Source organism: Vipera ursinii (assembly GCF_947247035.1).
Source record: "Vipera ursinii genome assembly, chromosome: 6".
In the NCBI taxonomy this organism is placed as follows: Eukaryota; Metazoa; Chordata; class Lepidosauria; order Squamata; family Viperidae; genus Vipera; species Vipera ursinii.
In genome coordinates, this window is record NC_139515.1 from 86,259,362 (window position 1) to 86,286,606 (window position 27,245).

Genomic DNA, 27,245 nt, shown 5'->3' on the forward strand with positions numbered 1-27,245 from the left:
TGAAACTGTATGGGTTTGATAAAGAACAAACTGTATTTGATAAGATATTGTTAACCTCTGATGAGAAACTAATTAAGAAAATATATAATTTTTTGTTAATTTTGGAGATGGAAAGTGAACAAACTAAAGAAACAATGACAAGGTGGGCGAAAAACTTGGATTATAATATAGAACTAGAAAGATGGCGAAAATTATGGGAGAGAAATTATAAATTGACAATGTCAACTTCGTATAAGGAAAATCTATATAAAATGTTTTATAGATGGCACTTGCCACCAGCAAGATTAGCAAAAATGTTTAAAAATATGTCAGATAGATGCTGGAAATGTAAACATAATTCAGGCACGTATTATCATATCTGGTGGACATGTGGTAAAGCAAAGGTTTATTGGGGGAAAAAATACATGCTTGGTTAGAAAAAAATGTTGGGAGAACATGTAGAATTTAATCCTGAACTTTTTCTATTAGGTATAATACCAGAAAAGATTAATAAACAAAGTTAATATTTGGTTTTCTACACATTACAACAGCAGAGCGTATTACTGGAAAAATGAAGGAATACTGCCACTCCTGCGAGTCCCTTGGACCGCAAGGTGATCAAACCGGTCAGTCCTAGAGGAGATCAACCCTGACTGCTCTTTAGAAGGCCAGATCCTGAAGCTGAAACTCAAATCCTTTGGCCGCCTAATGAGAAGGAAGGACTCACTGGAGAAGAGCCTCATGCTGGGAAAGGTTGAGGGCAAGAGAAGAAGGGGACGACAGAGAAGGAGGTGGCTGGATGGAGTCACTGAAGCAGGAGGCGTGAGCTTAAATGGACTCCAGAAGATGGTAAAGGACAGGAAGGCCTGGAGGAACATTGTCCATGGGGTCGCAAGGGGTCGGATATGACTTCGCAACTAACAACAACAAATGCTTAAATGGAAATTAAATTAAATTAAATTAAAAGGTGGGGAGGAAAGCCATGGCCAATCTAGATAGCACACTAAAAAGCAGAGACATCACCCTGTCAACAAAAATGCGTATAGTCAAGGCCATGGTCTTCCCAGTTGCAATGTATGGCAGTGAAAGTTGGACCATAAGAAAGGCCAAGCGCCAAAGAATTGAGGCCTTTGAACTCTGGTGCTGGAGAAGACTCCTGCGAGTCCCTTGGACTGCAAGGCGATCAAACCGGTCAGTCCTAGAGGAGATCAACCCTGACTGCTCTTTAGAAGGCCAGATCCTGAAGTGGAAACTCAAATGCTTTGGCCACCTAATGAGAAGGAAGGACTCACTGGAGAAGAGCCTCATGCTGGGAAAGGTTGAGGGCAAGAGAAGAAGGAGACGACAGAGAAGGAGGTGGCTGGATGGAGTCACTGAAGCAGGAGGCGTGAGCTTAAATGGACTCCAGAAGATGGTGGAGGACAGGAAGGCCTGGAGGAACATGGTCCACGGGGTCATGATGGGTCAGACACGACTTTGCAGCTAACAACAACCACCACCAGAGGAAGAAGTAAATATTGGAATGCGCAGAGATGGACAGATTAACTATGGGATTGAAAGATAAAGAAGAAGCAGAATACTACCAAACCAGGGAGTCATTCTACAAATGGCTAGAGGAAAGAACCACAGATTAGGACTTAACTATGATTTAGCGCTTTTGAACCCAGACTACAGGCTGGTTGAAAAACTAACATACAGTATGAATGTAAGGGGGGGGGGGGAGAAACCCTAATAAAATCTCAAAAAAAAAAAAGAAAAAGAAAAAGAAAGAAAGTGTGGAGAACGTTCCTAAGTCACATTTTTCTGCGCTGTCGTGCATTTCTGATGGTCACTGAAAGAACGTCTGGATGTCGAGGACCACCTGCGTAGCCCACGCTCTTCCCCCCCCCCAAGCAGTGAAACTTACCGGTGGAAAAGACACGGGTATTCGCCAAACATTACGGAAACGCTGCTTCCCGCGTTCAGGTTTTTGCCTGTGATCGTGACTTGCGTCCCACCGGATATCGGGCCTTGCTTTGGCCTGAGGTCCGAAAGAGACAGCATCTAAAGAAAGGGAAGGAAAAACGAAAACGACAGCGTGAAATAGCGCCTGGTGGAAAAAAAAAGGAGCCGAAGTTGCTTCATTCGGAGGAGGACGACAGTATTTTTTTAATACAAGAGTGGACAGCGTATTAGAGTTACCTATTAGAGTTACCTTGAAGTAAGGTGGGCGGCCTAGTAGTTTTATGAATGGGAGGAAGGAGGGAGGGAGGAAAGGAAAGGAAAGGAAAGGAAAGGAAAGGAAAGGAAAGGAAAGGAAAGGAAAGGAAAGGGAGGGAGGGAGCAAAGGAAAGAAGAGAAAGAAGGAAAAGGAAGGGAGGAAGAAGGAAGGGAGGAGGAAGAGCAGAAAAATGGAAAGGAGGAAGGAAGGAAGGTAGGAAGGAAGGAAGGAAAGAAAGAAAGAGAAAGAGAAAGAGAAAGAAAGAAAGAAAGAAAGAAAGAAAGAAAGAAAGAAAGAAAGAAAGAAAGAAAGAAAGAAAGAAAGAAAGAAAAAGAGAAGGAAGGAAGGGAAAGAAAGAAAATGAGTGAACAAGAGAAAGAAAGAAAGAGGAAGGAAGGAAGGAAGGAAGGAAAAGAGAAAGAAAGAAAGAAAGAAAGAAAGAAGGAAGGAAGGAAGAAAAAGAAAGAGAAAAAGAAAGAAAGAATGAAAGAAAGAAAGAAAGAAAGAAGGAAGGAAGGAAGGGAAAGAAAGAAAACGAGTGAACAAGATAAAGAAAGAAAGAAAGAAAGAAAGAAAGAAAGAAAGAAAGAAAGAAAGAAAGAAAGAAAGAAAAGAGAAAGAAAGAAAGAAAAGGAAGGAAGGAAGGAAGGAAGGAAGGAAGGAAGGAAGGAAGGAAGGAAGGAAGGTAGGAAGGAAGGAAGGAAGGAAGGAAGAAAGAAAGAAAGAAAAGGAAGGAAGGAAGGAAGGAAGGAAGGAAGGAAGGAAGGAAGGAAGGAAGAAAGAAAGAGAAAGGAAGGAAGGAAGGAAGGAAGGAAGGAAGGCTAAATTATGCTTTATTATTGAAACAATGTTCTTTTTTGGTAATGGCTGGATGGCTGGACAGACGGATGGATTTAGCTTGATTTCTACCCCTCCCTCTCTCTTTTACATGATTTTTCTCTGTGTCTCTGTCTGTGTCTCTGTCTGTCTGTCTGTCTGTCTCTCTCTCTCTCTCTCACGCACACACAGATTCTCCTGAATCCAACCCCAAAGCCACCTTGCTTCCGTTACCTGAAAATAAAATAAAAAACTTACAGCAACCTGTCATTCTAAAGAAATAAATAAGCAAAGACTTCAGTCCCACCGTCCTCCCTTCCTCTCTGCCTCTCAGCCCGTCATCAAGATAACGTGTCCCCCCCCACCTTTCCTCCCCCCCCACATCTTATTTAAGAAGCAAACCCATCTCTGTGATCCTGAAGAAACTGCCAGACATCCGGCCTCCCCCCCCCCCCCCCCCCGTGAATAATCTGGAGTTGCCATTTTTTTTCTCCCTTACTTTCATTTGCATTTTAATAGAAAAACTTTTCAGCTGGGTCCCACGTGAAAAGCCGCCCCCTGCATTTAAATTAGGGGTTCACTCCCCCCCTCCTGGTTTCCCCACACACACACACACACACTTCTCTCCAACTACTTTGGCAGAAAAGGTTGAAATTCTGATGAAGGACTAGCTAGAATGAAGCTAGCCACTTGATCACACTAAACCGCTCTTTCTTCAGCTCTGTGACTTTTAAACCGCGTGGAGTTCAGCTCCCAGAATTCCCCAGCCGGCATATGCCTCATGGCTAAAAGAAACCACCCTAATTAATTTCCGGTTCAACAGATTGGATGGATCCAGAAAATGCGTTAATTCAGTCATTGTGATCACAGTTGTGATGCTGCCACGGTCGTCAGCATGAAAAGCAGTCCTAAGAGATTCCACTGAGTGCTGTTGTCACTTCAGATGGTCACTAAATTTTTTATTTTTATTTATTTTATTTTAATTCCATTTATATCCCGCCCTTCTCCGAAGACTCAGGGCGGCTTACAAGCTTAACAGTAAATGAGCATCTTGATCATTGATTACCTATACCCTATGCCAGGGGTCCCCAATATGTGGGCCGTGGCTTGGTAGAGGGCCATGGCCTGCTGGACACTAGGCCCTGGGACAGGCAGACCAGTGTGCGTGTTTGTGTGTGTGTGTGTGCACACCCTCTCACTTGCACTAGCGAAGCAGCCGGGTGAAAAATCGGGACGATGATGCTGAGCCTCGGGGCGTGAAAACTGGCTGCTGCACCTCAGAGTGTGAAAAGGGGCTGCTGCCACCATGCCTCAGGATGGAAAAATGGGCTGCCGCCGCTGCACCTCCAGGTGTGAAAATGGGCCGCTGCCACACCTCATGGTGCGAAAATGGGGCACTGACGCTGCACCTTGGGGGCGTGGAAACAGGCTGTTGTGCCTCAGGCGTGAAAAGGGGCTGCTGCCGCCACGCCTCAGGATGGAAAAATGGGCTGCCACCGCTGCACCTCAAGGTGTGAAAATGGGCCGCAGCCACACCTCAGGGTGCAAAAATGGGGCACTGACGCTGCACCTCAGGGCGTGGAAACGGGCTGCTGCGCCTCAGGGCGTGAAAAGGGGCTGCTGCTGCCACGCCTCAGGATGGAAAAATGGGCTGCCACCACTGCACCTCAAGGTGTGAAAAAGGGCCGCCACTACACCTCAGGGTGTGAAAATGGGGCACTGCCGCTGCATCTTGGGGCGTGGAAACGGGCTGTTGCGCCTCAGGGCGTGAAAAGGGGCTGCTGCTGCCACGCCTCAGGATGGAAAAATAGGCTGCAACCGCTGCGCCTCAAGGTGTGAAAATGGGCCGCCACTACACCTCAGGGTGTGAAAATGGGGCACTGCCGCTGCATCTTGGGCCATGGAAACGGGCCACCGCCGCTGTGCCTCAGGGCATGAAAACAAGCCACCTCTGTCATGCTTCGGGGCACAAAAACAGGTCACCGCCATCACACCTTGGGTCACGAAAACGGGTCACCATCACGCCTCAGGGCATGAAAACAGGTCACTGCCATCACACCTTGGGTCGTGAAAATGGGTCTGCCATCACACCTCGGGGCGTGAAAACAGGCTGCCACTGCCATGCCTCAGGGCATGAAAAGACCACTGCCACACCTCAGGGTGCAGAAACAAGGTGCTGTGCCATGCCAGAACAGGGTGGGGCTAGTATGACATGGGCGCTAGCCCCGCCCCATTTGCAGCACGTGCTTGTGGCCTGCTGCTCACATGCATGCATGCACGCACACATGTAAATTGCTTCCCTCTCCCTTTTCCTCTGTTCCACCAACTGACAAAGGTTGGTGACCTCTGCCCTACGCTGCACACTGAAAAGAAGACCACATGATATTATTGTGTTTTAATGTTGCTACAGCCACACCACTTCAGCTCTTCAAGAAAGCCACACAAGACTGCAGCAAAAATCCACCAAGTGACTGTTGTTGTTAGTTGTGAAGTCATGTCCGACCCTTCGTGACCCCATGGACCACGTTCCTCCAGGCCTTCCTGTCCTCCACCATCTTCTGGAGCCCAGTTAAGCTCATGCCTCCTGCTTCAGTGACTCCATCCAGCCACCTCCTTCTCTGTCGTCCCCTTCTTCTCTTGCCCTCCACCTTTCCCAGCATGAGGCTCTTCTCCAGTGAGTCCTTCCTTCTCCATAGGTGGCCAAAAGATTTGAGTTTCCGCTTCAGGATCTGGCCTTCTAAAGAGCAGTCAGGGTTGATCTCCTCTAGGACTGACCGGTTTGATCGCCTTGCTCACGCCTACTGCTTCAGTGACTCCATCCAGCCACCTCATTCTGTCGTTCCCTTCTTCTCTTGCCCTCAACCTTTCCCACCATTAGGCTCTTCTCCAGTGAGTCCTTCCTTCTCATTAGGTAGCCAAAGTATTTGAGTTTCCAGTTCAGGATCTGGCCTTCTAAAGAGCAGTCAGGGTTGATCTCCTCTAGGACTGACCGGTTTGATCGCCTTGCAGTCCGAGGGACTCACAGGAGTCTTCTCCAGCACCAGAGTTCAAAGGCCTCAATTCTTTGGCACTCAGCCTTTCTTATGGTCCAACTTTCACAGCCATACATTGCAACTGGGAAGACCATGGCCTTGACTATACGCACTTTTCTTGACAGGGTGAAATCTCTTCTTTTTATTGTGCTGTCTAGATTGGCCATGGCTTTCCTCCCCACGAGCAAGCGTTTTTGAATTTCTTGGCTGCAGTCCCCTGCAGCCGGGGACCAAGTGACTATACCAGAATAAATATTGGATATTTCTTCTCTTTTTCCTCTCTTCTCCCCCATTTTTTTTTTCGATCCTCCACTCCAAACCTGATTTTATTTCTACTCTTTGTAGCTTTTCTCGCAGCTTTCACTGGCAGACGCTCAGGTGAACAACTGCTGTACAAAAAAGTAAAATAAATAATAGTTCTTTCCAGTCCCGAGAGAGAGTTTATGAATTTCCGGAGGTGTTACAATCATAACACAAAAACTTATTAACATCTCATTTACAGGTGTGTGTTTTATGTTGCAGTGGTCTATTAATAATTCACAGCTGCCTTAACAAATATTAGAGGGTATGATTCACAGGGTGCGTGTGTGTGTGTGTGAGGCAAAGAGGAATCAGCTGTACAGATAAGTCCTCGACTTACAACTGCAATTGTGCCCAAAAATTCCCCGTTGCTAAGCGAGGCATCTGTGAAGTGAGTTTTGCCCCATTTTATTGATTTTATTTTTGTGGAGCGCAATTTGCCGTATTCCACAACCTTTGTTGCCACAGACGTTAAGTGAATCACTGCTGTTGTTAAATCACTATCACGGTCGTTAAGTGAAACTGGCTTCCACCATTGACCGTGCTGGTGAGAACATCGCCCAAGGGGATCGCAGGACGCCTTGACTTGCAACCATTCGTGTAGTGACCGTTCCAAGTTACTGAACGGCACTGAAAAAAGTGACTTATTATCATGTTTCACAGTTATGACCACTGCAGCATCCCCATGGTCAGGTGATCAAAATTCAAAGGCTTGGCAACTGGCATGTACGTGATCCCCTTTGGCGACCTTCTGACAAGCAAAGTCCATGGGGAAGCCGGATTTCCTTAACAACCGGGTTGCTAAGTTAACAACTAAAGTGATTCACTTAACAACTGTGGTAAGAAAGGTCGTAAAAGGGGGGCGGGCAAAACTCACTTAACAAACGTTTCACTTAACGACGGAAATTTTGGGCTCAGCTGCGGTCGTAAGTCAAGGACGAACTGTAGCTACTTTTTGCTTATCCCACCTAAATCCAGAAATATTCAACAGGGAGGTAAACAGAGGCAAATTTATCACCCTGGCACAAGCTTCTTCTTTTTTTTTTTATTGCAGAAATACCACGACATCACACACCCGTGCAGAAGAGGCAAGGATGCGTCGCCATTTTCACGCAAAAAACAGATCTGAAAACACTGCAAAGTCAGGAAAACGCCCCCAAATTTACTCCCCTATTTTCCAATTGCAAACAGTTTGGATTTCATTCCGGCTATCTGCTTGGAGAAGCATGAAAGTTGCCCTTGGCTCAACATATTCTGCAAAGCACCAGAGGACAAGACAAGAAACAACGGATGGAAACTGGAACAAGGGGAGAAGCAAACCTGGAATTAAGGAGAAACTTCCTAACAGGGAGGACAATTAACCAGTGGAACCGCCTGCCTCCAGAAGTTGTGGGTGCTCCAACACTGGAGGCTTTTAAGAAGAGACTGGACAGCCATTTGTCTGAGATGGTATAGGGCATGGGTGTCAAACTCACCATGTCATGTGAGGTGTCATGACGTATTGCAACCTTTTTTCGCATTGCTGGAGCTGCATGATGCAACCGGCCTACAGGCCGGCAGTTTGACACCCCTGGTATAGGTTTTCCTGCTTGAGCAGGGGAATTGGACCAGAAGACCTCCAAGGTCACTTCCATCTCTGTTTATTCCGTTCCGTTCCGTTCCGTTCCGTTCCATTCCATTCCATTCCATTCCATTCTATTCTATCCCATCCCATCCCATCCCATCCCATCCCATCCCATCCCACTCTGGTCTACTCTTTAAAGCAACCGAGTTTTTTCCTGCTACGCACACAATCTCCGAGAAGACAGAGCTACTTTAAAAAGGCCATCTGGGTGATCTGAAGCACAGACTTACCGTGAAGTAATAGAACTGGGACGATTTTGCCATGAATTCTGGTCTGCATTCAGCCACACAAATGTCCACATATCCTGCATGCTGACTGAGTTTTGCTTCGGCCATCTCACAGACAATTCTAGAAGGAAAACAGAGACACTCAAAGGCTGAGCGTTTCCTCTGGTAAACCACTTCGCAGTATCCAAAGCTGGATTCATAGCATCTTACTAGCTGGATTTATTGCAAGATGGATGGATGGATGGATGGATGGATGGATGGATGGATGGATGGATGGATGGATGGATGGATTATTGGATGGGTGGATGGGTGAGTGAGTGGGTGGATGGATGGATGATTGGATGATTGGATGGATTGATGGATGGGTGGGTGGGTGGATGGATGGATGGATGGATGGATGGTTGTATGTATGTATGTACAGTATGTATGTATGTATGTATGATTGGATGGATGGATGGATGGATGGATGGATAGATAGATAGATAGATAGATAGATAGATAGATAGATAGATAGATAGATAGATAGATAGATATGGATGGATGGATGGATGGATGGATGGATGGATGGATGATTGAATTGATTGTTGAATGGATGATTGGATGGTTGGTTGGATGGATGGATGATTAGATGGATGGATAGATGGATGGATGGATAGATGGATGGATGGTTGGATGGTTGGATGGATCAATGGGTGGGTGGGTGAATGGATGGATGGTTAGATGTATGTATGTATGTATGATTGGATGGATAGATAGATGTATGGATAGATAGATAGATAGATAGATAGATAGATAGATAGATAGATAGATAGATAGATGGATGGATGGATGGATGGATGGATGGATGAATGGATGGATGGGATGGATATATAGCTAGGGAAACAGCAGAAAATTCTAGAACTACTGATTAAAATGGGAAGCCAGTCAAACCACCAGGCACCTGAGAAGAAGACCATGGAAGGCATTTTTGACACTGTGACCAAGAAAACAACACGGACTCTTCCGCAGTGTCCCCACAGATCAAGCTCCCCTTGTGGGAATTCTCTCTTTGCCTTGCAAGTCAAGATTCCTTGGCCATCCCATCCTGGCCCTGATATGCTTTGCCCTGCGGATCTCACTTACTGCTCAGCTGGGATATATCCATCCACCAAGGGAATGCACTCCACACCCGCAACTTTGACGTGGGATGCGATGTCCCAGAACTTCAGACCTAGATTTTCTCCTCGGATGGTCACTCTCGTCCCTCCTTCACGAGGTCCTCTCACTGGAATTATCTAAGAAAACAAAGATCTACTTAGGGAAATGTCAAAAAGATTAAAATTAAATTAAAACCGCCTCTTGCTTCCTTTTTTTTGTGTGTGTGGAATAATACCCACCTTTCCTCCCCAAATATCCCATCCCGGTTTACAAGTGGTCCTCGACTTACAACCGTTCATTTAGCGACCCGCTCAAAGTTACAAGAGCAGGGAGAAAAGGGACGGGTCACGTGATCAAAATTCAGAGGCTTGGCAACTGGATCGGGTGTATGACGGTCATCGTTTCCCCTTTTGCGACCTTCTGACAAGCAAAGTCAAGGGGGACTCTTTCCAAAGTCTCAACATCTTTTTTTAATATGATGGCGACCAAAATTGGCAATATGTAAAAAAAGATGGTGAGACTCTAGAAAGAGTGCAGAGAAGAGCAATTACTATAATTGGGTCTCTCTAGTTTCATGAAGAGAAGGACGAAGGGAGACATGACAGCAGCCTTTCAGTATCTCAGGGGCTGCCCCAAAGAAGAGGCAGTCAAGCTATTCTCCAAAGCGCCTGAAGGCAAGAAAAGAAGCAACGGATGGAAACTTGTCAAAGAGAGAAGCAACCCGGAATTAAGGAGAAACTTCCTGACAGTGAGAACAATTAAGCAGTGGAACAACCTGCCTCCAGAAGTGGTGAATGCTCCAACACTGGAAGCTTTGAAGAAGAGACTAGACAACCATTTGCCTGAAATAGTATAGGGTTTCCTGCCTGAGCAGAGGGTTGGGCTAGATGACCTCCAAGGTCCCTTCCAACTTTATTATTATTATTATTATTATTATTATTATTATTATTATTATTATTATTATTATTATTATTATTATTTGATTAGAGGCTAAAACATACAAGAAACGGTTGCTGGAATTGGGCATGTCCAGTTTAATGAAGAGAAGGACAAGGGGGGACAGGATAGCACTCTTCCAATCTCTCAGGGGCTGCCCCAAAGAAGAGGGAGTCAAGCTATTCTCCAAAGTGCCTGAAGGCAGGACCAGAAGCAATGGATGGAAACCAATCAAGGAGAGAAGCAACCTAGAACTAAGGAGAAACTTCCTGACATTGAGGACAATTAACCAGTGGAACTCCTTGCCTCCAGAAGCTGCGAATGCTCCAACACTGGAAGTTCTTAAGAAGAGACTGGACAGCCCTTTGTCTGAAATGGTACAGGGTTTCCTGCCTGAGCAGGGGGTTGGACTAGAAGACCTCCAAGCTCCCTTTTAACTCTGCTGTTCTATTATTCGGTTATGTCTCTAAAGACAAGCCGCCTATCCTGTTATGTCTAATTCTCTAAAGATAAGCCGCCTTCTCCCTTTCCTAACCCTTTTGCAAATATCTTTTCCGACTGACAGACACAGGCTGGCCTTCTGCCTGCCAAAGTTGCCTATTTGAGGGTAAACAGACCCATTTCTTCGCCCAACTCTCTCTCTCTCTTTTAGTCACGCCCAACACGGAATGCGTCTTTTTCCAACGATGCTCTCGCCGCACGCCCTGTCCGGGTCACCACCAGTTTGGACTCCCTCGGCGCGGAGCTGAATACAGACTAATTTCCACACCTACCAATTCGATCATTTCCAAAGCTTTTCGCGGTTCGGGGGACCCAATCCTGAGAGCCATTTGGTGGCAAGGGTCTGGAAGTGACGAACGCTGCCTTGCAGTCTTGCAGCCGAGGGTATAAAACAGCCTTTGACGCCAGCCTAATGGCAGGCGTTCGTCTGTTCTGGGCTTACGTTTGCCCAGCCTCGGGGGGAAATTCGGTCGGCCCACGTTTTGAGGTAGACGTATCCAACGGCACACCTCTTAAATGTGAACCTCAGCGGGGAGGCATTTATTGAATCAAACACCGCGTGTCTCAGAGAAAACCGCCACCGTCCCGGCATAATTTTGTAAAGCTGTCAAAACAGTCATATTTCACCAGGAATATTATTTATAACCTGGTTGGGTTGTTGTTGTTTTTTTAAAAAATCCATTTATCGGGCACGAGGAAAGAAAAAGGAAGAAGGGAGGAGAAGGGAGAAGGAGGAGGAAGAGGAGAAGAAGAGAAGGAAGAAGGAAGGAGAAGGAAGGTGAAGGAAAGGAAGGAGAAGGAGAGGGAGAGGGAAAGAAGGGAAGGAGGAAGAGGAGAACTAGGTTGACCTCCTCTTAATAGCATAACAGCAATGGAAGGGACCTCGGAGGTCATCTAGTCCAGGGCTTTTCAACCTTTTCCCCCATTGTACCACTTTTAGGAGATGGCGACATCCGAGTACCACCAGCCGCCTAGCAAGGGGTCAAAAAACTTGATGACCAAAAAAAAAAAAGGAAAAAAGTGATGAAGTACAGGTAGTCCTCGACTTACAACAATTCGCTTAGTGACTGTTCAAAGTTACAATGGCACTGAAAAAAGTGCCCCCCAAGCCACAGCCGAGCAAGACGCCTGTCCGCCCGCCCGGCAGCGCTCTTCCTCCTGTCCGAGGTTTTCATTGTTGTGAGCATTTCTGTTGAGGATTGGCAGCGGGGGTGGGGTGGGGGGATTGATTTTTATTCCCCCCCTCTGCTGGGTGGTTGCAGCAGGTTTTGGTCACTTGACATGACCCTGGGACACTGTGACCGTCATAAATATGAATCACTTGCCAAGCATCTGAATGTAAATCACAAGACCCTGGAGATGCTGCAACATTCCAGCTGATCGGCGCTTCTTCTGGGCTCCGCAGAAGTGCCATGATCAGCTCCGAGCTCCAGCTGGATCCTGGCGCTGATCCTGGCGCTTCCGCTGAGCCCTGACAGCCCTGCAGCTCCAGCCGTCTCTCGCTCAGGCTTGTGCGGTGCTGCCACCGGTTCAGCTCATTCCCCTCCCCAGCTACCACTTTTCTAGGATGGTCACGTACCACCTGCCAGGTGCCAATGTACCACAGGTGGTACCAGGTACCACTGGTTGAAAAGCCCTGTTCTAGTCCACACACACACACACACACACACACACACACACACACACACCCTGCTCAAACAGGAAACCCTATCCCATTTCAGAAAAAATGGTTCTCCAATCTCTTCTGAAAAACCTCCAGTGTTGGAAAATTCACCACTTCTGGACTGAAGCTGTTCCATTGTAATTGTTCTGACTGTCAGAAATATTTCTCCTTAGTTCCAGGTTGCTTCTCTCCTTGATGAGTTTCCATCCGTTGCTTCTTCTCCTGCCCTCGGGCGCTTTGGAGAATAGCTTGATCTCCTCTTTTTTTTTGTGGCAGCCCCTCAAATATTGGAACACTGCTATCATGTCACACCTAGTCCTTCTTTTCATTAAGCTAGTAATTCCTGCAACCTTTCTTCCTAAGGTTTAGCCTCCAGCCCCCTGATCATCTGTGTTGCTCTTCTCTGCACTCTTTCTGCAGTCTCGACATCTTTTTTATATTATGGCATTGGCAACCAAAACTGGATGCGGTGATCCAAGTGTGGTCTTATCCACCATATAATGCCTTTTTTTCCCCCTGCACACACATTTGGGTGGGGGGTTGTATTGGGCCATATTCTCTTTTTTGAATCCATGACATCTCTGTCTCCCCACCCCACCCCACCCCCAAGATATGGTGTGCCATTGTAGTGAATGGTCACTAAACAAATGGTGATAAGCCGAGGACTAGCTGTGCTAGATCATGAATAAAAAAACATGCACCGATTTGGGCCTGTGAAGGAAGACAGGAGACCGCCGGGCTGGAACCAAGTCCCAGATTTATGAACTATAAAGAACCGCAGCGAGCAGATATTGAGCAATAAGGAAATGTACAGGCACCGAGAACATGACTAATTGACCACATTTTTTCCAACTGTTGAGCAGAAACATCTGGCTCAAGGCTCTCAGTCATACTTATGTCCCCATCAAGCTACCCATTCCCTTGGGTGAGCAATGCTTCGTGTAGCACAGGGGTGGAGGAAGGAACAGCACGCTAAACAAATCTGCAAGACATGAGAGGATAGGATAGGATAGGTTAGGACAGAATTAGGATAGGATAGAATTAGGATAAGATAGGATAGGATAGGATAGGATAGGGAATAGAATAGAATAGAATAGAATAGAATAGAATAGAATAGAATAGAATAGAATAGAATAGAATAGAATAGAATAGAATAGAATAGAATAGAATAGAATAGAATAGAATAGAATAGAATAGAATAGAATAGAATAGAATAATAGAATAGAATAGAATAGAATAGAATAGAATAGAATAGAATAGAATAGAATAGAATAGAATAGAATAGAATAGAATAGAATAGTATGGAATGGGATGGGATGGGATGGAATGGGATGGGATGGGATGGGATATATGGAATGTAATAGGATAGGATAGGATAGGATAGGAGAGGAGAGGAGAGGAGAGGAGAGGAGAGGAGAGGAGAGGAGAAGGAAGGAAGGAAGGAAGGAAGGAAGGAAGGAAGGAAGGAAGGAAGGAAGGAAGGAAGGAAGGAAGGAAGGAAGGGATTTTTTTTTATAAGGGTTTTGAAGTTTTTCAAACACTGGAAACGCCACTCAAACTTGTGTGTCCAGGAAGAAAATACCCCCAGGGTAAAAGATTACTGGTAGTCCTTGACTTATAACCAAGCGTATTTTTACCATGGTTGCAGGGTCTGTCCCCAGCCAGCTTCTGACAAGCAAAATCCAAGGGGGGACTCTTGTGGGACTTCCGAATACAGACAGATCGCCATTTGGAATGCAACCGGCCAGATATCGCAGTCATAGAGAACCGAAGCGTACAGTTGATTGATATCGCTGTACCAGGAGATGCCAGAGTCGAAGAAAAAGAACTGGAAAAAATTACGAAATACCGCGACCTGGCCATCGAAACTGCACAATTATGGATGAAACGTGCAACAGTGATACCCATTGTCATCGGGGCACTGGGAACTAGGTCCCAAAACTTTGCAAAACACATCAAGAAATTGCAGCTTCCTGCAATAGCTCCAGCAAAGCTACAAAAAACTGCACTATCGGAACATCTCGCATTTTAAGGAGATACCTGGTTGATACCTAGGATGCTGGCAGCAACCCGTGTCAAACATTACTGCCAGTCAGTTTGAGTGTTCAGTTGACTGAGTTTCATGTTTAATGAATAAAAGTTTTATTATAATAATAATAATAATAATAATAATAATAATAATAATAATAATAATAAGAAGAAGAAGAAGAAGAAGAAGAAGAAGAAGAAGAAGAAGAAGAAGAAGAAGAAGAAGAAGAAGAAGAAGAAGAAGTTGGAAAGGATCTTGGAGGTCATCTAGTCCAACCCCCTGCTCAGGCAGGAAACCCTATAGTACCATTTCATTCTGCAAAAGCCACCGGCCCCTTTTGGGTACAAGGTTTAAGAAGGGCTCGGCGTGAGCAAGTGAAGAAACTTACTTCCATAATCTTGGGATTCGTGCATTTGCCTCCGGTTCCCAAAAGTTCCAGCCAGCGGTTCTCCAAAACGGAGCAATGGTGCTTCAGCGTGCACTGATTCAAGTCCTCACACCAGCCACACTCGTAGTCGGGATCCGCCTTCAGACACAACCCACAGCTGTCCCTCATGGCGCCACACTTGTATAGGTGGACTGGAGGGAGAAGAGAAAGACACTCAGGAGACCAGGCGCTGATGTGGGCGGGGGGGGGGAAGAGGGTGGGGAAGAAAGCTCCTGCCTCTGATTCTTCTCTCAGTTCTCAGCTGGATGAAAGACACCCCAGTGAAGGAACCAGCGACTCAACCCATCCAACAGTACACAGTCAAGGAACCAGCAAAACTCCCAACAAAACACTGACGGGGCAAATCACTTGGGTGTAAACAGAGTGCAAACCCCTCCCTTCTAGCACTGATGAAGTTACCTAGTTGGGTCATGAAACATCTGCAGGAAAGCACCCAAGCTCAGAGAACACCAAGGACCCCACAGTTCTCCTCCCCCTCCTCCTCCTCCTCCTCCTCCTACTACTACTACTACTACTCTCCATAAACCCCCCTCCCTTCTAGCACTGATGATGTCATGTAGTTGGCTAACGAAACATCTGCAAGAAAACCACCAAGCTCAGAGAGCACAGAGGACTTCTAATATTGAATTGTTTCATATCATCCTGATGATAGATGATAGATAGATAGATAGATAGATAGATAGATAGATAGATAGATAGATAGATAGATAAATAGATAAATAGATAAATAGATGACAGATGTATGTGGATGGATAGATAGATAGATAGATAGATAGATAGATAGATAGATAGATAGATAGATAGATAGATAGATGATAGATAGATAGATAGATAGATAGATAGATAGATAGATAGATAGATAGATAGATAGACACAGACAGATATGGATGGATAAGGAGATGGATGGATGGATGGATGGATGGATGGATGGATGGATGGATGGATGAATGGAGAAGGAGATGGATGGATAGATAGATACACAGACAGACATGGTGGGATGGATGGATAGATAGATTGATAGATGATAAACAGAGACAGAGACAGATTGAGATAGATAGATAGATAGATAGATAGATAGATAGATAGATAGATAGATAGATAGATAGATAGATAGATAGGCAGGCAGGCAGGCAGGCAGGGAGGGATGGATGGATGGATGGATGGATGGGCAGACAGAAAGACAGATACAGAGAGAGAGAAGGAGAGGTCAAGAGATAGATGACAGACAGACAGACACAGAGAGAAAGACAGACAGACAGACATTCATGGCACCCTTTTCGACAGGCAGAGTAAAGTCACAATGCCTCGCTTCTCTCTGGTTCTCTCCAACAACCTGGACGCAATAAAATCCAGCTCCCTCAGGAAGAAAGAAAGAAAGAAAGAAAGAAAGAAAGAAAGAAAGAAAGAAAGAAAGAAAGAAAGAAAGAAAGAAAGCCTACCCACCCAAGGGATAAATAGGGTGTTTTGCTTGTTGCATGAATGCACATAGCATGTCAGACAGACGTGGTTGGCCAGGTTGTAGCAATGCAGTCACAATGAACTTAACAAATTAGGGAGGACCAAGGACGCTACAGTTCAACCTTGAGCTATGTAGTTTCTTTGGGAAGAGAATAGTTGTAGCTCAGGCTTCAATGGTGGGGTCCTTGGTGCTCTCTGAGCTTGCTTGTCTTCTTGCAGACGTTTCATGACCCAACAAAGTAACATCATCAGTACTAGAAGGGAGTGGTGTCTGTGGTCTGGGAGGATGGAGGGGGAGGAGGAGGAGGTCATCGTCTGTTGGGGTCCTTGGTGGGCTCTTAACTTGACTGTCTTCTTGCAGACATTTCATGACCCAACTAGATAACACCATCAGTGTTAGAAGGAGTGGTGTTGGCTCTCTGTTTATATATTAATAGCTTGTCCACCCAGCTCAGAGAGCACCAAGGACCCCACAGTCCTCCTCCTCCTCCTCCTCCTCCTCCTCCTCCTCCTCCTCCTCCTCCTCCTCCCCCTCCTCCTCTCCACAAACCCCCCTCCCTTCTAGCACTGACGATGTTACCTACTTGGGCTATGAAACGTCTGCAAGAAAACAAGCAAGCTCAGAGACCACCAGGGACCCCCCCCACACACACACAGAGAGAATCTCTTCTGTTGAAATTACGTAAGCTTAGAAAGTGGGAAAGGTGTTTTGGGATTGATGGTGAGAATGGAGTTGTTTTACAGGCAGAGTGGTCTCCGCACTCCATTAAATATGTTTAATTAAAAAGCAGAGCGAAAAATTAGCCAGGAAAACGTCCTGTGATGGATGACAAAAGGAAGCAAGCACAGTTTGGCTAGGGCTTAGGGAACAAAGCGGCCTGTTGCTAAGGTTACCACTTCCAAGGACAAGTTGAAATGACAAGTTACCTTTATTCTGGGCTGGGTTGTCAATGTTGAAATTCCCATTCCACACGACCGTCAGATCCACCGGCAGGCTGTTAATCTCCATCCCGTCATAAGAATACTAAACAGGGAAGGGACACAAAAACAAACATCAGACACCTGTTGATCCAATTCTCAGATGTCACTGTATGGAAACTGAGTTAAAAGAAGAAGAAGAAGGGGAAAAAAACAGCAACCATGGGGGCATCCGTTTGGCTTTTAAGGGCTTTTTTTAAAAAAAAAATACAAATACAAAACAAAACTCCAAAAACTGTTGGAAAGATAGCATTCTTTAAATAGGTGTCTGCAATCGAGAGTTGGGTTCTGCAACAAGGTAGGAATTCTTTAGGATTTCCGAGGTTGTTTTGCCTCCAGGTTCTGCAAAACAGCTTTTAAAGCAGGGGTGGGGGGAACGATGGTCTCCTTATTATTTGTGAACTTCAACTCCCAGAATTCCTGAGCCATCATGGCTGGATGGAACTTTTTATGACTTGTGGACTTCAACTCCCAGAATTCTTGAGTCAGTATGGCTGAGTGGCTCCTTCATGACGTGTGGACTTCAACTCCCAGAATTCCTGAGCCAATATGGCTGAATGGCCCCTTCATGACTTGTGGACTTTAACTCCCAGAATTCCTGAGCCAACATGGCTGAATGGCCCCTTCATGACTTGTGCACTTTAACTCCCACAACTCCTGAGCCAACATGGCTGAATGGCTCCTTCATGACTTGTGGACTTTAACTCCCAGAATTCCTGAGCCAGCATGGGGGAACTATGGCCCCTTCATGACTTGTGGACTTCAACTCCCAGAATTCCTGAGCCAACATGGCTGAATGGCTCCTTCATGACTTGTGGACTTCAACTCCCAGAATTTCTGAGCCAATATGACTGAATGGCTCCTTCATGACTTGTGGTCTTCAACTCCCAGAATTCCTGAGCCAATATGACTGAATGGCTCCTTCATGACTTGTGGACTTCAACTCCTAGAATTCCTGAGCCAACATGGCTGAATGGCTCCTTCATGACTTGTGGACTTCAACTCCCAGAATTCCTGAGCCAACATGGCTGAATGGCCCCTTCATGACTTGTGCACTTTGACTCCCAGAATTCCTGAGCCAACATGGCTGAATGGCCCCTTCATGACTTGTGCACTTTGACTCCCAGAATTCCTGAGCCAATATGGCTGAATGGCCCCTTCATGACTTGTGCACTTTGACTCCCAGAATTCCTGAGCCAACGTGGCTGAATGGCTCCTTCATGACTTGGGGCTCAGAGTTGAAGTCCCCAGGTTATAAAATGGCCATTGTCCCCCACCTATTTTAAAGAAACTCTCCATGGATACAGATAGTCCTCAACTTCAACGGTTCATTTAGCGACCATTTGAAGTTACAAGCTGTGAATAGTGTATTGCGTTGAATTCTAGTGTATTGGACTGGTAATTGGAAAGCCAATTACCGTTCACCAGCAGGCCTCCCCCTTCGACATCCCATCCCTGTGTTTTCCTTTTTTTAAAAAAAAAACACAAAAAACAAATACCCAACGTGGTTAAATTCTCCTGGAATAAGGACTCCGCAGCATCGTGCAGAAATAGCACCAAAGTTTATTTTATTTATTTATTTATTTATTTATTTATTTTATTATATTTGTATACCGCCCTTCTCCCGAAGGACTCAGGGCGGTGAACAGGGCCTATATAACAATACAGAATACAAAAATTACAAAGAATTAAATAGTAGCCCAGCTAAAACCATCAATAATAATATAAAAATCCCCATGAAAACCCCAACACATCCCCCACGCCCAGTGTTGGATGCTACGCGGACAATCCTTCCTTCCATTAGGAAGTCTAATGTAGAGCAAGAAACCATAACATAATTTGAGGCCTGGCTGGCTGGTTCTTTTTTGTGCGTTTGTTTAATGTAGGCTACAAAAAAAAAACACAACCCACAAATAACTGCCTACTTGCCTTAATGTGCCGTTCTATATTTGATGGGGAAGAAATGGAGGTAGTGACAGATTTTATTTTCCTGGGCTCCAAGATCACTGCAGATGGGGACTGTAGCCAAGAAATTAAAAGACGCTTGCTCCTCGGGAGGAAAGCCATGGCAAATCTAGACCGCACACTAAAAAGCAGAGACATCACCCTGTCAACAAAAGTGCGTGTAGTCAAGGCCATGGTCTTCCCAGTTGCAATGTATGGCAGTGAAAGTTGGACCATAAGAAAGGCCGAGCGCCAAAGAATTGAGGCCTTTGAGCTATGGTGCTGGAGAAGACTCCTGCGAGTCCCTTGGACTGCAAGGCGATCAAACCGGTCAGTCCCAGAGGAGATCCACCCTGACTGCTCTTTAGAAGGCCAGATCCTGAAGCTAAAACTCAAATCCTTTGGCCACCTAATGAGAAGGAAGGACTCACTGGAGAAGAGCCTAATGCTGGGAAAGATTGAGGGCAAGAGAAGAAGGGGACAACAGAGAAGGAGGTGGCTGGATGGAGTCACTGAAGCAGGAGGCGTGAGCTTAAACGGACTCCAGAAGATGGTAGAGGACAGGAAGGCCTGGAGGAATGTTGTCCATAGGGTCGCGATGGGTCGGACATGACTTCGCAGCTAACAACAACAACAAATATTTGAGCATCGCTCCCGTGGGTGCCTCTGTCTCAAGATTTCTGAATCCCAAGGCAATCCTTTACACACCAAGGCTCTAACTTAGATTCACAACTCTCCTTAGAAGATCATATAGGAGCTGTGACTAGAGGGGCCTTCGCCCAGGTTCGTCTGGTGCGCCAGTTGCGACCCTATCTGGACCTGGATGCCTTGCGTACAGTCACCCATGCCCTTGTGACCTCTCGTCTAGACTACTGCAATGCTCTTTACATGGGGCTGCCCTTGAGGACCACTCGGAAGCTTCAGCTGGTGCAGAATGCAGCCGCGCGAGTTCTTTTGGGGGTCTCCCGATACTCCCATGTTACACCTCTGCTCCGTGAGCTGCACTGGCTTCCAGTTGCCTTCCGGGTGAGATTCAAGGTGCTGGTGATGACATACAAAGCCCTACATGGCATGGGTCCGGATTACCTACGGGAGCACCTACTGCCGGCGTCAACGTCCCTCCGTCCTGTACGTTCCCACAGAGAGGGCCTCCTCAGGGTGCCACCGGTCAGAGAATGTCGGCTGGTGACCCCCAGGGGGAGAGCATTCTCGGTGGGTGCACCAATCCTTTGGAACCACTTGCCGGCTGAGCTCCGGATGGCCCCCGACCTTCGCTACTTCCGGGGTGATCTAAAAACTTATCTATTCGAACAAGCCGGCCTGGCCTGATGGATTTGTGTTTTAAAATTATTTAACTAATGTATTCTTATTTTATTGCCCTGTACACCGCCCTGAGTCCTTCAGGAGAAGGGCGGTATATAAATCAAATAAATAAATAAATAAATAAACTTCCAGACTCTATAGTCTAAAGTTTTCAGATGACAGAAAAACAGAGTTGGAAGGGACCTTGGAGGTCTTCTAGTCCAGCCCTCTGCTCAAGCAGAAGACCCTATGGCTATTCTGGACAAATGGCAATCCAGTTTTTTTTTTCATGAAAGACCTCCAGCGTTGGAGCACCCACAACTTCTGGAGGCAGGCGGTTCCACTGGTTAATTGTTTTCTCACTGTCAGGAACTTTCTCCTTACTTCTTGGTGGGTTCTCTCTGATAAGTGTACCCTTGGAGGGTCTTCAAAATCCACTTCCTAAATTGTACGATGAACAGTTGCATGAACTAAGTATGTCTAGTCCATGGGTAGGCAACCTCGGCTCTTTTATGACTCATGGACTTCAACTCCCAGAATTCCTGAGTCAGCATAGCTGACTCAGGAATTCTGGGAGTTGAAGTCCATGAGTCATAAAAGAGCCGAGATTGCCTACCCCTGGTCTAGTCTAACGAAGAGAAGGACTAAGGGTGACGTGATAGCAGTCTTCCAATCTCTCAGGGGCTGGCCCCAATGATGAGGGAGTCAAGCTGTTCTCCAAAGCGCAGTGCTAGGCTGCATTAACAGAGGGATAGAATCAAGATCAGGTGAAGTGTTAATATCACTTTACAATGCCTTGGTAAGGCCACACTTGGAATACGGCATCCAGTTTTGGTCACCACGATGTAAAAAAGATGTTGAGACTCTAGAAAGAGTACAGAGAAGAACAACAAAGATGGTTAGGGGACTGGAGGCTAAAATATACAAGGAATGGTTGCTGGAATTGGGAATGTCTACTCTAATGAAGAGAAGGAGTAGGGGTGACATGATAGCAGTGTCCCAATATCTCAGGGGCTGCCCCAAAGAAGAGGGAGTCAAGCTCTTCTCCAAAGCTCCCGAAGGCAGGACAAGAAGCAACGGATGGAAACTAACCAAGGAGAGAAGCAACCTGGAATTAAGGAGGAACTTCCTGACAGTTAGAACAATTAATCAGTGGAACTACTTGCCTCCAGAAGTTGTGGGTGCTCCATCACTGGAGGTTTTTAAGAAGAGACTGGACAACCATTTTTCTCTGAAATGCGATAGGGTTTCCTGCTTGAGCAGGGGGTTAGACTAGAAGACCTCCAAGTTCCCTTCCAACTCTTATTCTGTATTCTGATTCTAACATCAGATTATTTGATTCACTTAATGCTAGCCTTTGACTGCACCACGTCAATTGCTTTTTAGGATTCTCTGAGCGTATTTTTTTTTAAGAAAAAAGAGTTTTGCCTGTTTAATTGGCACTGTGATGGCACAATGCTTAGAGTGCAGCCTTGCAGGCAAACTCTGCCCACAGTCTGGAGTTCAATCCTGATGGGACTTAAGGTTGACTCAGCCTTCCATCCTTCTGAGGTGGGTAAAATGAGGACCCAGATTGTTAGGGGTAATAGGCTGATGCCGTAAACTGCTTAGAGAGGGCTGTAAAGCACTATGAAGCAGTATATAAGTCTAAGAGCTATGGGTAAGTGGGAAGGAAGGAAGGAAGGAAGGAAGGAAGGAAGGAAGGAAGGAAGGAAGGAAGGAAGGAAGGAAGGAAGGAGGGAAGGAAGTCTAAGGGCTATTGCTAATCTTCCTTCCTTCCTTCCTTCCTTCCTTCCTTCCTTCCTTCCTTCCTTCCTTCCTTCCTTCCTTCCTTCATTCCTTCCTTCCTTCCTTCCTTCCCAGTGGTGAGAATGTAATATTGCAGGCAAACTGTGCCCACAGCCTGGAGTTCAGTCCTGACTAGCTCAAGGTTGACTCAGCTTCCAATCCTTCTGAGGTCGGTAAAACGAGGACCCAGTTTGTTGAGGACAATATGCTGGCTCTGTAAACTGCTTAGAGAGGGCTGTAAAGGCACTGTGAAGCGGTATATAAGTCTAAGAGCTATGGGTAAGTGGGAAGGAAGGAAGGAAGGAAGGAAGGAAGGAAGGAAGGAAGGAAGGAAGGAAGGAAGGTGATTGGCATGCTGTATTGCAGGCTAACTCTGCCCACTGCCAGCAGTTCAATCCTAACCGGCTCAAGGTTGACTCAGCCTTCCATCCTTCCGAGGTCGGTAAAAGGAAGACCCAGTCCCAGATTGTTGGGGGCAAATAGGTTGACTCTGTAAACCGCTTAGAGAGGGTTGTAAAGCACTGTGAAGCGGTATATAGGTCTAAGGGCTACTGCTGGTGCTGAAAGCCACATCATAAACGTCCGTCTGTGAGCAAATAACAGCTCAGCCGTTTTTAAGGAGAGGCTGGTCTTTCCTTGGAAGGCCCTACCCTATGGGGCCCTCTACTTAAAATCCCAATGTTTTGAAGAAGCAGTGAGAGATATGATCCGGCCAAAGTATAACAATAACAATAATAACAAAAACTGGGAAAAATTACGAAATACCGCGACCCGGCCATCAAAACTGCGCAATTATGGATGAAACGCGTAACAGGGATACCCACTGTCATCGGAGCACTGGGAACTATGTCCGAAAACTTTGCAAAATACATCAAGAAACTGCAGCTTCCTGCAATAACTCCAGCAAAGCTACAAAAAAACTGCGCTACTGGGAACATCTTACATTTTAAGGAGATACCTGGTTGATATCCAGGATGCTGGCAGCAACCCGTGTCAACCATTAGTGCCAGTCAATTTGAGTGTTCAGTTGACTGAGTTTCATGTTTTACGAATAAAAGTTTAATAATAATAATAAGTTGATCGATATCGCTGTACCAGGAGATGCCAGAGTCGAAGGAAAAGAACTGGAAAAAATTACGAAATACCGCAACCTGGCCATCGGAACTGCGCGATTATGGATGAAACGCGTAACAGTGATACCCATTGTCATCGGGGCACTGGGAACTATGTCCAAAAGCTTTACAAAGCACATCAAGTAACTGCAACTTCCTGCAATAACTCCAGCAAAGCTACAAAAAAAAACTGCGCTACTCGGAACATCTTACATTTTAAGGAGATACCTGGTTGATATCCAGGATGCTGGCAGCAGCCCGTGTCAACCATTAGTGCCAGTCAATTTGAGTGTTCAGTTGACTGAGTTTTATGAATAAAAGTTTAATAATAATAATAATAATAATAATAATAATAATAATAATAACAACAACAACAACAACAACAACAACAATAAAAATCAAAACCAATTCCTGCCAGCCAGAGCCACCCAATCCATTTTTCTTGTCTTTCTAATCATGAGCTTGGAAGACGCGGTCTGAAAAGAATAGCAAGCAGGGTGGCGAGGGCGGCACTCGGGCATAAAAACTTGCCAGCTGGAGTGATGAGTAATTAACCCTAGGCGGAAACACATGTGAAAGAGACAGCGAGGGGTTGGCTTCCTCCTCCGAAGTCATACATCTCCTGACTTCATTTGACATTAGTTCCTCTTGACTGCATCACCACTCTGAGCCAAGCCGAAGGCTATGAATCCTTCGTGGCCCCGGCGGGGGGTTTAACAGCCACCCAGGCTCTTAATTAAAAGGACAACGCTGGCCTGGAAGGCAACAAGCAGAGGCCATGAAGCCTGATGCTCAGCCAGCTGGCTGGGTGACTTTGGGCCAATCACCTGGAGATGGTGAGTTCTAGTCCCGTCTTAGCCACTAAAGCCGGCTAGGAGACTTTGGACCAATCACCTGGAGATGGTGAGTTCTAGTCCCGTCTTAGGCACAAAAGCCAGCTGGGTGACTTTGGGCCAATCACCTGGAGATGGTGAGTTCTAGTCCCGTCTTAGGCACTAAAGCCAGCTGGGTGACTTTGGGCCAATCACCTGGAGATGGTGAGTTCTAGTCCCGTCTTAGGCACTAAAGCCAGCTGGGTGACTTTGGGCCAATCACCTGGAGATGGTGAGTTCTAGTCCCGTCTTAGGCACAAAAGCCGGCTGGGTGACTTTGGGCCAATCACCTGGAGATGGTGAGTTCTAGTCCCGTCTTAGGCACTAAAGCCAGCTGGGTGACTTTGGGCCAATCACCTGGAGATGGTGAGTTCTAGTCCTGTCTTAGGCACAAAAGCCAGCTGGGTGACTTTGGGCCAATCACCAGGAGATGGTGAGTTCTAGTCCCGTCTTAGGCACTAAAGCCGGCTAGGAGACTTTGGACCAATCACCAGGAGACGGTGAGTTCTAGTCCAGCCTTAGGCACAAAAGCCAGCTGGGTGACTTTGGGCCAATCACCTGGAGATGGTGAGTTCTAGTCCCGTCTTAGCCACTAAAGCCGGCTAGGAGACTTTGGACCAATCACCAGGAAACGGTGAGTTATAGTCCAGCCTTAGGCACAAAAGCGAGCTGGGTGACTTTGGGCCAATCACCTGGAGATGGTGAGTTCTAGTCCCGTCTTAGGCACTAAAGCTGGCTAGGAGACTTTGGACCAATCACCAGGAGACGGTGAGTTCTAGTCCAGCCTTAGGCACAAAAGCCAGCTGGGTGACTTTGGGCCAATCACCTGGAGATGGTGAGTTCTAGTCCCGTCTTAGGCACTAAAGCTGGCTAGGAGACTTTGGACCAATCACCAGGAGACGGTGAGTTCTAGTCCAGCCTTAGGCACAAAAGCCGGCTGAGTGACTTTGGGCCAATCACCAGGAGACGGTGAGTTCTAGTCCTGCCTCGAGCGTGAAATTTTCGGCTCAATTGCGGTTGTAAGTCGAGGACTCTCTGTCTATGAAGATGGCATTTGCAGAAAACAATGTGAGCGGGGTGTTTGTTACACAGCTGCAAGGGAGACGACAGAAAGGAGCAGATTGGGCTCACCCCTCCAGGAATTGATTTACAATGATCCATTTGTCTTGAACAAGGCAGCACCGTTCTCATAACAGCGGCTGGCGCCCCCACCCATATCTGGCCTCATAATTCTTGGGACACGATTTTTACCGGGGGAAGTACAGAGTGCCACATACAATATGCGGGGATAATGTTTTAAGAAGAAGATGGACGTCTCCTCACTTTCTGACGCACAAAAAGAGACCATCTCTGGAAAGGCAAACGCAACTGCAAATACAGGTAGTCCTCGCCGTACGACCACAATTTTCCGTGGCTAAGTGAGACAGGCAGTTGCACAAAAGGGCTTAATTTTGGGAGATTCGCCTATATGAATTGATGGACTTCTTGACAAGGAGAAAGGAATGCATCTGTCTCTTTTGCCTGTCCTCTGTATGTATCCATCTATCTGTCTATTCATCTCTCCATCCGTCATCTCTCCATTCATCATCCACCTGTTCATCATCTATCCAAACATACATTATTTACCCATCTATCCATCCACTGTCTGTCAGTCTATCTACCCATCCATTATACATCTATCCATCCATCCATGTATCCATTATCTATCTATCTGTCTGTCTATCTATCTATCTATCTATCTATCTATCTATCTATCTATCTATCTATCTATCCTTCCATCCATCCATTATCCATTTATCCATCATCTCTACCTCTATCTGTTTTTCTAGCTATCCATCCATTCATTATCCATCCATCTATCCATATATCCATTCATCAACTATGTATCCATCCATTAACTATCTATCTATCTGTCTGTCTGTCTGTCTGTCTGTCTGTCGTTATCCAGCTAGCTAGTTAGCTATCTCTCTCTCATCTACATATCTATCTATCTATCCATACATACATACATACATCCATTCATACATCCATCTATTCATCCATCAATCATCTCTACCTCTATCTGTCTATCCGTTTGTCTAACTCTCCACCTATCCATTATCCATCCATCCATCTATCCATCAATTATCTATGTATCCATCCATTATCTATCTATCTATCTATCTATCTATCTATCTATCTATCTATCTATCTATCCATCCATCCATCCATCCATCCATCCATCCATCCATCCATCTACCCACTGATGTCTGTCTGTGTATCTATGTATCCATTCATCTCTCCATCCCTCCATCCATCCATCCCTCCCTCCATTCACCCACCCATCTCTCTCTCTCTCCACCCATCTATCTACTACCATCTATCTCTACTTACCTACCTACCTACCTACCTAATTATGATCTTTTTTTATTTCTGTATACCTTGTATTATTCCTAAATAAAACATTTTAACTGGAAAAAGAGGGTGGGGCTTTGAGCCAACAATCCCCAGCTGCCCTCTTGACCGTTCCCACAGACCCACTCCTCCCTCCTCCCTTGTGGAGGGCGCTTACTCACGGAAGTGTTCTGGCATTGGACGCTGGAACTGTTGAACCTCAAGGCGGGCACCCGCTTCTCCACCCCCTGGATGGTGATGATGCATTCGTAGCCCCGTTGGCCGGACTGTGGTTGGGGCAAATTTTTGGCCTTCAAGGTGATCGGCTTGATAACATCCACAGGGACCAAGATCTTGTTGGCCTTTAGCAGTTGGGGACAGTCCTGTGCACAAAAGAGACGGAGCACAAGTCTGGGAATTAGGACAGAAACCGTTACATATTCACATTAAAAATGAAATTTTGCTCTCAAAGTGTACACGTACACACGTAACACATTTAAACATACTCTATACAACATATACAAGG

At 46.0% G+C, this 27,245-nt stretch overlaps 1 protein-coding gene across 1 annotated transcript in view; it reads right to left on the reverse strand.

The window, feature by feature from the left end:
- PLXNA4 (plexin A4) overlaps nucleotides 1-27,245 on the reverse strand; it is a gene marked incomplete at both ends in the record, with an annotated part of 418,983 nt that overhangs the window by 68,939 nt on the left and 322,799 nt on the right. The window contains 6 exons of the mRNA XM_083365401.1: nucleotides 1,886-2,022; nucleotides 8,182-8,299; nucleotides 9,301-9,452; nucleotides 14,833-15,023; nucleotides 17,278-17,374; nucleotides 26,902-27,102. Coding sequence (XP_083221527.1) covers nucleotides 1,886-2,022; nucleotides 8,182-8,299; nucleotides 9,301-9,452; nucleotides 14,833-15,023; nucleotides 17,278-17,374; nucleotides 26,902-27,102 — 896 coding nt within the window. The remainder of the gene's footprint in view (nucleotides 1-1,885; nucleotides 2,023-8,181; nucleotides 8,300-9,300; nucleotides 9,453-14,832; nucleotides 15,024-17,277; nucleotides 17,375-26,901; nucleotides 27,103-27,245) is intronic.